Raw genomic sequence first — 12828 nt, forward strand, 5'->3', positions numbered from 1 at the left:
AAACTTTTATAAAGCCAGTATGGTAGGCAGAATAATGGCCCCTCCAAGATGCCCACATTCAAATCCTCAGAACCCAAGAATATAATCAACAGCTTTTTAAATGATAGGATTAACCAATGAGGTATTTTAGTGCACCAAAGCTCATTTATTAAAGCAATTAAAATACTTACCTAATATTATTTAGGAATGTGCTAAATTTCTATGAAGAAAATTGCAAAACCAAACTACGAGATTTCAGACAAAGTCTTCAACAAATGAAGAAACACACAATATTCCTTAATGGGTAGACAGCATTATAAAGATGGTGATTCTCCTTGAAATAATTCACAGGTGTAACCCCCGTTTGCACTCCATATTCCAAAAGGAACTTTTTGGAGGGAAAGGGGGAATGGAAGCTTGAAAAAAATAATCCTAAAAGTAATTTGAAAGAGTAAGGCAGTGGGGGAGGGGTGCCTGGGTAGCAGTCCGTCAAGTGTCTCGGACTCTTGATTTCTGCTCAGGTCAAGATCTCAGGGTTGTGAGATTGAGTCCCACATTGGGCTCTGTGCTGAATGTAGAGCCTGCTTAAGATTCTCTCTCCCTCTCCCACTGCCCCTTCCCCCATCTCTAAAAAAAAAAAGAATAATGGGGGAAATAGCTAAAATCAAAATTGTAAAGAGTCATATTATTTTTCACCTATCCTAAAGCTTTACTAATGAAAAGGGCGTGGAATTGACATAAGAGTGGACAGCTAGATCACACAGCCTAGAAACACGTTCAGCATCCATAAGGATTTATCACATGGTCCCCGGAGGACCACAAATCAGTGGCAAAGAGAGCATTATTCACTCAAGCAACCCAGCAGGTCCAGCTGTCTAAGTATGGGGGGGGGTGAGGGGGGTAATAATTCAGAGTCTCCCTTCACACTGAGCCCTAAAATGAATACCAGATGGAATAAAGAGGTAAATGTTAAAGAAAAAAAGAAGACAAACCGTAAGAATTTGATAGAGAATCAAACTTCTGGATGGAGGGGGGCTTTCTACATCAACACAACAAAGGAATCAAAATACTGCAAACACACTTAGGAGGCAATTAACATTCTGGGAAAAATGTTTGCAATAAATGTGACAAAGGGTAATAGTCTTAACCTATAAATAGCTTGATCAAATTTGTAATAAAAGTACTAAATCCCTCATGGACAGATGGGGAAAGACCATTAAAAGACAATTCTTCTATCAAAACATAAATTGCTGATAAATAAATGAAAACAAATTAATTAAATCTCAGTAGCAATCAAATGAATGAAAACACTATTTTTTTCTACTTATTATATTAATAAATTAAAAACCAGTAATTGTCAATACTGCGGAGGATGCAGTGAAACAGATATTCTCATATACGCACAGTGCGCATTGGTTATACTTTCCTAAAAAAATCTTAAAATAAGCCTTCAAAGTGTTCTTATTGTTTCATCTAGTAATTGCCCTTTGGGATAATTATCATAAGGCAATAGTGAAATGTAACAGGAAAAATAAGCTTAACACACACAAAAATTCAACAACCTAAGTATCCAACAATAGGGGAATGATTAGGTCAATGATAATCCTTGCACCCATTAAAAATTATACATTTATGAGAAGTTTGTAACAGCTGGGGAAAATGGCTCTATGATACTAAGTAAGAAAAGCAAAAACAAAATTGCGTGTCCTCTATCATCTCATCCAAGATTAGAATGACTGGATTAGAATTAGAATCTCATCCAAAAATCACCCCACGATTTTTTTTTTTAAAGGAAAAAGATGAGAAACATCCACGGTATTGATAGTCATTGTTTCTCAGTAGATGTGAAAGTCTACTTTGTATGGATTTAAGGATGACCTTTATTTTTTTACTTTTTATTATTTTCTGAATGTCTCTATTTTTCTGCGAACATGTTTTATAATCAGAAAAACAGATACTTGGGAAGAAATTGGCAGGTTGTGACTCTTTTCCTGGATTGTTTTGATGAGGACAGAGGAACTCCCGGAGTGATCTATAGGCTAGCATTGACTTTCACTGGAAGTGTGAGGAAATGGGCTGTGAACATGGCCAGCTCAGAGGCCACCACAACCCAGCTGTGTGTCTCCTCTGGGCACATAGGTTGTAGGCTGCTAGCTTTTCCTCTGGAACAAGGAGCTCTTTTCTGCCAACCGAAACCAGCCATCCCCTGGGTCTCAGCTCTGCCTTCAACATCAGCCTCTTGCATCCAGAACCAGCAAGGGGCCTCAGATTGGTGGCAGCCATTTCAAAGTCGGGTGTTTGGCTCTGAGCTCTCATCTGACTGGCAGGTTCCCTCCCAGCAACCCCTAGTGCCTTTCCCCAAACTTTAAGGCTACCATTTAAGCCCTGTTTCCTGCCTAAAACTATTTATTGACGTACTGCTATTTCCTGAACCGACCACATCAATAAGCCCTGAAAGCCATTCAGTGGCTCAGGTTTCTCAAGGCATGCTGGGAAATTCTTCCCCGCTCTGGATAACCACATGAACTCTGGCATGATAGAGTCCTGTGGTCAAGCCAAAAACAGCTGCGTGCAGGCACAGGGGGAAAACACCCCCACCCCCAGCCAGCCACAGCGTCGGGGAGATGCTGCTCCCAGCGAGCCAGCGGAGGGAGGGCTGAAGGCACAAGGATCACACTGTATTCTTACACTTCCCGAAGCACACAGACGGCCCCTCCAATCCCTGCAACCTCCCCATCATTTCCTTCTCCTTCTTTGAAAACAAATGACCCAGGGAAATTTGCCCATCCACACTCTATATCCCCAGTGACTCTGGTTTGTTTCTGGGCAGAGAGGTGGCTAGGGCTGCCATCTCCCCAGCGGGGAGGAGAAAGTGCACTTTTATTTACTTCTGGCAGGAAGTTTCTTTTTCCTGGAGAAGCTGGGATGAGATGTGGGAGGGACAGGCATTGAGGAGCTGGTGACAGCCCAGCAGCAGTTGAGTCGGTCTTGGTCCTCCTCCACGGCCATTGGTTGGAGGGCTTAAAAGGAGGATTTGATGGAATTCTTTATATTGGAAAGACGAAAGTCATTTTCGAATAGGAGGTGCTCTATTTTGGCTCGGCTCAAACTTTCACTTCCTTCAGGTTTCCGCTTCAGTGTCAGCCCCTCCGGGAGGCCTCCCCCAACTACGTCTCTAAAGTAACAGCCCCCCCAGGGGCAGAGGCAGGGGAATTCCCAAGCCTAGAGCTGGTCTGGAGGGGAACCTGGAGACTTGCTAGATCAATCGCCCCTGGCCCGAGACACAGAATCCTGGGCGTGCCATTTTCTGTCCTATCCTGGGACCTTCAGGCTCCACGAGACATCTCTGAATCCTTATGAATTGGGATTTGGGGAAGTCAAGCCACCTCAAGTTGGTTTCTGTGACTTAGGACCAAAAGAACTGATCAGTGTGAAAATAGGCCTATCTTCTGTGATTGAATAATGGCTCCCTGGGCTCTAGGCAGGAGGACAGAATGGGGCTGGGAACCAGGGATCAGGACGCGTGGCTGGGCAGAGTTGGTAAGGAGAGTGGGCTGAGGCTGGGTGGGCATGCTTCCAGCACAGTCCTGGGTCAGGGGAGGAGGAGAAGAGAGGAGGGGCTATCTGGTAGGCATCTGTCTCTTGGCAGTCCTCCTTGGGCAGCCCACACATCCTGCCCCTTGCACACCCACTCGGGGTAGCATCATGGAACAATCACCCAGGGCTTGGTGTCACTCTGACTAGGTCAGAGAGACCTTCTTGGCTTCAAGGAGTGACATGTGCAGAGTATCTGGAGCACAGTAGGTGTTTAACAAGTGACAGAGAGACCTCTTGGTCACTGCAACCTGAGTCATTCTGTCCACCAAAGCTGGGCCCAGACCTGGCCGCCCCCATCCTTCTGCCATCCTGGTGAGCACACCTCTTGGCCGAGTCTGCACCCACAGCTGGCCATCACGGCCACAGCGTGGCCACAGCTGCTAATCTTGGCTCAGTCTTGTTAGGCACGGAGGCCCAGCCCTGGGGATTGAGCAGTACCTTGACTCCGGAACAGCGAGAATCTGACCTGCAAGGGCACTGGGGCTCCAGCAAGTGTCTGCTGCGGATTCCCATCTCATCGGGGGTGGGGGCGGGGGGAGAAGGCGCCCCAGACACTGGTGTGAGCCTGGGGCTGCAGCCTCTGCCCCGACTGATTGCTTGCCTTGAGTTCTGATGTCTGCTGGGCCCCGTACTGCTCCTTGCTGTTGGGCATGTCCTTTCCCACTTCAGGCTGGACTTTTTCCTGAGCATCCCTGACTTCCCTGGTTGCATGGACCAGACATCCACCCAACGTGATGCCAAAGCCGTCTCCAACTAGCACATGGCCTGAACTGGCTTACGGGAGGGGTGGGGCTCCAAGGACATAGCTGGTCCCCAGGGCTCAAACATCGATACCAGAGCAGGCCCTCCCCACTCTTGCCTCTGCCTGTCTTGGTTTTGTGCATATTGACTACTCTTTCTCCTGCCGGGGTCTCCCTTTGTGATGGCAAAAGCCAAAGATGGTGGTTGGCATCTCCCCATCTCTATCATAATGGCTTGTGAACCAAAGGAAGACAGACCTCCCTCTCTCCTAGTGTCCAAACCACAAATCTCAGGGACAGATTCTGATTGGCCCTGCTTGTCACATGACCATCCCTCAGACCAATCACTGTGGACGTGGAGATGGGGTTCCCTGATTTGCCAGACCCATGTGGCCAATTCTGTGGCTGGGCGGGTGCAGCGCGGTGACTGACCCCCAGAAAACAGCTTCCCACTGAAAACACAGACCCAGGTCTGGGACCATCGCTGTGGCTTTCACACATGCCTGAAACACTCTTGAGCATCGTGTCAAATTCTCTGCACGTTGGTGGTGACTACCGCCCTTTGAGTCCCACCCGAAAGAATGAAGATAGAGTAATGTTACTGGATGATCTCGAATCTGCTCTAATCAGCAGAGATGAAAATCATGCCCCAAATCCCAGCCCTTCAACTACTATTAATTAAAAAAAAAAAAAAAAAAGAATCCCTGCAGACATTCTCTGTCACTGATGGTTCACGGCACTGTGGCTGAGAATGCATCCTTTCCGGCACGTGGCTCCAGGTGAAAGGAACACTCAGTGGTTGGGAACAGCCATCAGCCACTTGCAGCTGAATCTAGAATATTCTGTAGATATTTTCCAAGGCTCCCAGGGTGTGAGCACCCAGGATATTTCTGGCTTGGCAAAATCAGGTCAGGTTGGCTCAGCTCTGCTGATCCGTATGAGGGGGGCGGGAGCAGAAGCACTGGAGTGCAGTGGGGAGAAGCCGAGAACTTGGGCTGATTCAGTGGGAATTCTGTCTCACACTTACGCAGGCGTGAAGCCTCATTATCAGGCAAGGGGGAGCCAGCCCCTGCTGTGGCTGTGGCCTTGAAAAGCCCTCAGAAGAGGTTGGAAGTTTTCCTTTCAGCCTGAGCAGGGCTGGACTGTTTGACAGACAGGAATACCGGTGGATGAGCAGGAATTCCTCTGTCCACGGTGTCATAGGACTCATTTAGCCTCAGGAAGACACTCGCAGGTACTTGCCAGGTACAGGTGAGCCAGAGAGCACCGAAGTCTCCTAGGGCAGCCCTCAGTAACCAGACGCTTAGTAGACTCTGTGGGAGGTCCCTTGGTTGCCAGCCTGACTTTGGTATAATAGGACCACCGGACATTTACACGTCACTTTTCTTTTCAAAGCACTTCCTACAAACGTTACTGGCTCCACCTCCCACAGCATCTCACACTTCTGAGGCTGGTAGGGCTGGGACCCAGGTCTCTGATTTGGTTTCTGGGGCTCCTTCTTCCCCAAAGTTGTCCTGTTGGAAAAGGCTTGCCTGTAGACAGGATACCTGCCCCTGCCCTGCCTTTCCCCGCAGCTCCCTGCAGATGAGAGGGCCCTGCTGTCACTCTGCAGAGCCCAGATTCCTCTTGGATCCTGCCCAGAAAGTGGCCGTGGGCTCCGAGGCATGTCATCACGGGGGTCTGACCCGGCCCAGGTAGGTCTTACCCACGATGCAGGGCTCTCTGTGGGGAAGGAGGGCCAACTGGAAAAGAAAAGGGCAACCAGTCTAGTTTGGGCAGGTCACCGTGAGATTATCAGGGTTGTCTGTGCCTCAGTTTCCTTATCTGTAAAATGGAAAGAGACTATGCGACCGGTACAGGGTCAGCAGGGTGATGAAGTGACAAACACGTGTGAAACCCCGGGGTTTCACTCTGCTCGCAGAGTTTCAGCCTGGACTGGGTTCTCCCTCGAAAGTTGGGTCCCCTCCCGCAGCCAGAACTGCTGTCTGGGATCCCACTGCTCGGGGCTGGGCCCACAGGCCACGTTCTGGATGCAGGATGGAACGGAGGATGTGAAATCCTACTTTCAATGAGCAGCCCCATTGCTTTTGAAGCTGCCTGGAAGGCTAGCGATAAAAATAGATGATTACACAGGCGTTATTAAACTATTTATAGAATTTGAGAAAACCCCTTGAAATGCTCACGAAAAGATTTGGCCTATAATGGGGATTCCAGAATGACTCAGCCTGAAGCCCAAATCCACCCTCGACTTTGAACTTTGCCACAGACGAAGTCTTCAAAAATCACATTAACATTTATGGGGCATTATCCCTCAGGGAAGCTGGAATGCGGGTGCGCACATCTTTTATCAAGCTGTATCCCGAAGTGTTTACTGGACAACAGTTGAGCAACAACTAGGGGTGGGGTTCATGGAAGGGAACTGGGGAGGGGAACACAAAGTCCAGAAGGCCAAAATTTGCATCCACGTATCCTGGCTCCTGCCCTGGTTATAAAGACCACATGGGGGTATGGATATGGAAGTCATTGTCATGCCTGCTCCTTTCCACAAAGATGTGGATGGAAGCTGTTTGCATCAGGCTCTGTCTGAACCACCCCTCGATTGCAACATGCCATTCCATTTGGTGTCTGCTCTGTACCTGGCAAAGTAGGGGTGGGGGTGTCCCTGAAGGAAGCATCCAGGCCTTTCTCGATGAGCCACAAGCTCCAGGCTGCAGACCAGATGGGCCCTTATGCTGTTCCAAGGAGGCTTGGGCCACCTGTGGGGGTGGATGACCAGTGGTCAGGGGAGAGCCTCAGTGCCTGGCCCAGCCCCTCTACTGGATCTGTTTCACATGGTTGAGGATAGGCCCAAAGTCAAGTTTGGAAAAAATAACACTGCTGCTAAAAATGTCTCAGAAACACTGGTGTGTCAAGAGTACACACAAGGGGCTCAAAAGCCAGAGAGGCCTGGGTGATCAGACTTCCATCCAGCCCTTGGACCTGGGCATGCCCCAGGACTTCTTGTGGCCTCACATTCCCATGTGGGAAAAGGTGACAGGGCTAGACAGAAGGAGAGTGAAAACTCTCTGACCAGGGCAAATATTCGGTGGATGCTTCTCCTCTTCTTGCTTCCCTGGCCTTCCCAAGTTAGGCCCCAAGGACATCCGTGCCCGCTATGATGAGATAGCCTGTCTGACGTCCCGCTCCTTCGCCCGTGTATGGTGTGAGTTAGAATCGGGTGTGTGGGGGGAATGGCATCTGTGCAGAGGGAGAACAGTGGGGGGTAGTGACACCAGGTTACTGAGCCAGGGGAGGGCCAGGGGTGGGGAGCACTCCACTGGGAGCTGACGTTCTGGCTAGCACGAGTCTCATGAGATGTGTTATTTCCTTGGCTATACTGAAAGCCTCTTGGTGTCTTTCTTCTCTTTTCCGCCTCCCTCACATATCTGGCAGAAAGTAGAGCTGGGTATAAAATGGCAGTTTGGAAACTCTTGATGACTTAATTTGAGAAGAGGCCTTCAAGATATTTCTGTTGAAGGTTGTGTTAACTGTGAAACACTAGAAGAGTTGGGGAAGAAAAATCTATCTTGTCTCCATGCATACTGAGGTGCCCCACCCCTACCCCGCTAGGCTTTTCTCCCCAGGACTGGGGACACTCGGGCCTTTGAAAAGGTGGCTCACGTGCCCACCCTTCAGCTGTTGGCCATCTTGTCTTCTCCTCCCAGAGGCCTCCTGCCTTCTCTAAGTAGATCCTTTACTCCGGTTACTGCCCCATCGCCGTATCATTGGCTCTTCTTCATAGCACATAACACAATTTGGAATTAGACACTTGCTGGTTTATGTGCCCAGTGACTGCCTCTCCCGTTTGGGCCACAAACATCATTAGGGCAGGGGAACTCTGTCTGCTTTATTCCCCAATATACATCCAGTGACCAGGGCATAGTAGGCTCTTGGCAGGTATTTGTGGAGTACCTGAACGAATGAATGGAGGTCTCTGAGGCAGCATGGCGCCAGGGAGGGGATATTGTCAAGGCATGGGGGAGGTGATCCTCTGGTTGCTCTACCAGTAGGTAACTTCCCTGCTAGATCTGAGTGTGGCTGTGGTAAAAGAGAGGGCATGAATACGAGATGATTCTAGATTGGGTTATAAAGGGAAGTTTCTTAGGGGAAAAAGATAGATGCTAAGGTGGGAAGCTCATTCTGTCCTTATTCAAGTTTCTGCTCATATGAAGGTGGATGGAAGAAAGGGATGATTCCTCATCAAAATGGGGTCCAACAGGAGCCAAGAGAGAAGAAGGAGCTCTGAAACTGAAAAAGGGTGTGTTATCTTTCCTAAGAAACGATCAAACAGAAACACCAGAAGCCCTGCCTCTTTGAGGCTATGTGACCTTGGGCAAGTTATTCACCTACCTGGGCCTCGGTTTGGTTATCCACAAAATGGGGCTCATTAGCCCCATGTCCCATGTCCCATGAGGCCCATGAGTGGTGGTGAAGACTGAATGAGGGAGGTAATGGATATAAAATCACCAGGAGAATGGAAAGTACTCTACAAAACGGGGTGGTTGGCCTTGACGGATAAGCAAGCACACCTTGCTCACCAGCCCCTCAACATCCAGCTTGGTCCTGGCCTTGCATGAGGTAGAGGGCTCAACAGACACATCCTGAACGGATCCACGTGTCCCAGGCTTGCCAGCTGGCACCCATCACTTTTCCCACCCGTGGTCTTGCTGACCAGGCGCCTCCTGTCAAGCCACATGCTGGGTGGTGGGAGGAGGCTCCATCTGCTAGAGCAGGCTTGCCTAATCTTGGTATTGTAGACATTTTGGGCTGGATTACTCCTTTTTGTGGGGCCCTGTCCCATGCACTGTAGGCCTCTACCCACTCAATGCCAGTCGAAGCTCCCCACCCTCACCCCAAGTTGAGCAAACAAAAAAATATCTCCAGACATTTTCAAAATACATGCTGGGGGCAAAATCACCCCCTCCCCCCCCCACTGGGAGCCACTGCCTCAAGTGAAACCCTGCCCACTCCTGTACCCCACAGCGCAACTTTTTAGGCCACAGCAAGACTCAGAGGCACTGGGATGATGCTGGGGAACAGGAGGGACTCTACCAAGGTCTATGAGGGGGGACTCCCAAAACCATCTCTAGAAACCTCCTGGGGACTGCACTTGTCACACACCTGCTCGCCAAGTGGCCCTTTCTCGCTGGACTCAGCCTGGAGCTCCTGCTGACTAGCGCACACCCAGCATTAGCGTCCACAGCCCGCCCCTGGGTGCAGTCCACAGACTGCAGCCATATTCCATCTTGTGGATTACAGACACAGAATTAGGATTTTAAAGAAAGCGTGAATCCTCATGTGCGATGACCCTTCAAAGCCCAACAGGGTAAAACTAAAGCTTTTGTTCTTCTGGAACTGACAGCTCTGTGCTTCGGCTGTGACGTCAGCACCATGAGCAAATTATCTTTCATCAGCTTGGCTGTATTTTTAAATGTGACCAGCTTAGCACACTTAGCCCTGCTTATTTGGGGGTGCCTTGGACAACAGACAAGGCAGCTGCATTTAACAGAGGACACTGACAAAATGCCTCCCACATCAGTGTCCCCAGATAAAAATACTGCCAGCTCGTTCACAGGTCTGTGGGAAGAAAGGGCAGGAAGCTGGAGGTACCAATCGCGTCTGGCACCTCCCCACCCCTCTGCCGGCCCCTGGTGGCACTGGCTTTGCCGGAGACGGAGGAAGCGTCACCCGGGTGACAAGGGACGTTCTGACTTAGTGAGAAGAACAGAAAGACCTGGAGTCGTCTCCCTTCCCGTGCCACCAGCTCTGCCCAGCACGGAAGGCTCCACTTCCTTGGCCAACATACCCAAGGGGAGTCCAGAGAGCACTCTGTGAGCTGGGGCAGGTCTCTTGCCCTTGCTGAGCCCCATCTGGAGAACAGCCTCGTACGATGAGCCCTACTGCCTCTCACTGTGAGATCCAAATGCTTGAATCCTGTTCCGCGGGGAGGGGAGGCCGGCTGCAGGCCTAGACTAAGCATGGGCCTCAGTGGAATTATCCCAGAAGGCTCCCCTCTGCCCTAGAGCACCCCATCCACCAGCATGCCCAGTGCCTGAGGTCGCCCCATTAATACCACACCTTCAGCATAAGGCACTGTTTCTCCAGAAACTCCCCAGTCAAACCACAGGTAAAACATCAACTATAAATCACATTGGCACAGTTCAACTGATCAGAAACTTCCCTTTTATAAGAAAAACAGGACTTGAGACAGGTGTTTTTTTTTTTTTTTTAAGTAGGCTCCATGCCCAGGGTGGAGCCCAATGCAGGGCTTGAACTCACGACCCTGAGATCAAGACCTGAGCTGAGATCAAGAATCAGATGCTTAACCGACTGAGCCACCCAGGTGCCCCAGAGACAAGTGGGGTTTAAAGAGAGGAAAATTAGGGATAGTTAGGGTACTTCTCATGGGGCAGCACTATGGGAAATCATCTATAGGGTGGCTGATCACAGGAGGCTTTGGAGTCCATGAGGGACTTTGACAAGGATACTGGCTGGGGACCTGGGCAGGGAAGGCTGCAGTCTGCACCTGTTGGTGCAGTCTCCGACACGGCTTGCTGGCTCTGGGCTGGGCACCTCTGACTCCAGCTGTCAGAGAAAAAGCCTGAGCAGTCTGAAGGATGGCCCTAAGGACACTGCAGGTGTCTGACCCCTGCAAGGACATGGGGGAACCATTCCCACTTCAAAAGTGCCACGCATCAGCAACCTAAGGGAATGGATGATAGGAGTGTGCTTACGAATATGCCAGAAGCCACAAGCACATAAAAGAGGCCAGCCTGTTCTAAGTCCTTCTCCCCGAGTCAGCCTCGGGGAGGCTGCAGGCGCAGGTGTTTGAGTGTGTGGGGCAGGTGTGTGGGGGGCACCCCCTGAAGTGAAGATGGTCTCTTCCTTTTTACAATGCCCACATTGATAAGCTGCTTTCTGCTCTAACCACCTCCAGCTAGTCCCCTCTTCCTGTGCAGAGACCCTCACGGATCCAAAAGCTTAAAAAAAAAAAAAGCAAAAAAAGCAGAATAGTGGAAATGGGGGCGCCTGGGTGGCTCAGTTGGTGAAGCGGCTGCCTTCGGCTCAGGTCATGATCCTGGGGTCCTGGGATCAAGCCCCGCATCCGACTCCCTGCTCAGCGGGGAGCCTGCTTCTCCCTCTCCCTCTGCCTGCCACTCTGCCTACTTGTGCTCTCTCTCTATCTCTCTGTCAAATAAATAAATAAAATCTTAAAAAAAAAATAGTGGAAATGTTTGCCATATTACAAATCGGTCTCTTGGGGAGGGGGTGCTCCCGTCTCCACCCTAAGCACACAGTTCTACTGACTGCCAGCACCCGCAAGATGGCGCCTGCCTTAGCCCTCTGGGTGGCAAACAGCTCGGCCTTCCCAAGGCATGGATGGTGAGGACTCCATCTTTCTGGGGAGGAAAATCTCATTTCCGTAAACATTAAACTCTTACACAAAGAGATAGGTTTCTTTTGATGGCCTGAAATTCTTCCCCACACAGAATTCTGAATCATTAAGTGAGTGACCAAAAAAAGAAGTTGTACACCCTAGTGCTGAACCCCATTTTGGGAACTCAGAGGAAGGAGGACTGGTCCCATCTTCCCAGTGAATAAGCTCCTGGGGAAAGTAGGACCCACCTATCTGACAGAGTCCAGAGACTAGAGGCACCTCTTTATAAGTCATTTTAAGAAACTTAAATTCATGGGCACCTGGGTGGCTCAGATGGTTGGGCGTCTGCCTTTTGGCTCGGGTCATGATCCCAGGGTCCTGGGATCGAGTCCCGCATCGGGCTCCCTGCTCCTTGGGAGCCTGCTTCTCCCTCTGCTTCTCTCTCTCTCTCTGTCTCTCATGAATAAATAAATAAAATGTTTAAGAAAAAAAAAAAAGAGGGGCGCCTGAGTGGCTCAGTCGGTTAGGCGTCTGCCTTCGGCTCAGGTCATGATCCCGAGGTCCTGGGATCGAGCCCCACATCGGGCTCCCTGCTCGGCGGGAAGCCTGCTTCTCCCTCTCCCGCATCCCCGTTTGTGTTCCCTCTCTGTGTCTCTCTGTCGAATGAATAAATAAAATCTTTAAAAAAAAAAAAAGAAAGAAACTTAAATTCATAAAACTAAGATGTGATTTTTTTTTTTTTTTTGGCCCCTCAATAAGCATCTTCGTTAGATGGAAGAATGCACGGCAGGCTTCCTTGAATTTGGGGACTACCTTAGAACACTCCTGGCTAGATAAGAAGGTGATGTGCAGGCCCATTTCTTGACACTGCAAGTTATCGTAACCCCAGGAAGCTGTCTCTATGGGAGTTGATGGCCTTGGAGAAGTGGGGAGAGTTTGGGGGAGAAGCTAAGGCCCACCAACAGGTCACAGGGGATGCTCGAGGGTCTTGGGGATGCCAGGGACAGCAGTTACTTGGGCTCTGAGGACCACATCCCTGCTCGGGCAGGCCTCCCTCAAGGCAGGGAATTAAGTCATGGTTGGACACACCATCCT

General features: G+C 50.0%; 1 protein-coding gene across 12 annotated transcripts in view; it reads right to left on the reverse strand.

Annotated features, from left to right (window-relative positions):
• The window catches only part of CTIF (cap binding complex dependent translation initiation factor), a 287368-nt gene that overhangs the window by 49202 nt on the left and 225338 nt on the right, over positions 1 to 12828 (reverse strand). Inside the window, exon 12 of one of the 12 annotated variants that reach the window (XM_081801267.1) lies at positions 6788 to 7072. The exons of the other annotated variants lie outside the window; for them this stretch is intronic. Within the exon in view, the coding sequence (XP_081657393.1) occupies positions 6803 to 7072 (270 nt within the window). The 3' untranslated portion in view covers positions 6788 to 6802. Of the gene's footprint in view, positions 1 to 6787; positions 7073 to 12828 lie in introns of those variants that run through there. 12 annotated transcript variants of the gene reach the window in all.

This window comes from Leptonychotes weddellii, chromosome 13 (genome assembly GCF_054177405.1).
Source record: "Leptonychotes weddellii isolate Sample4059 chromosome 13, ASM5417740v2, whole genome shotgun sequence".
NCBI lineage: Eukaryota > Metazoa > Chordata > Mammalia > Carnivora > Phocidae > Leptonychotes > Leptonychotes weddellii.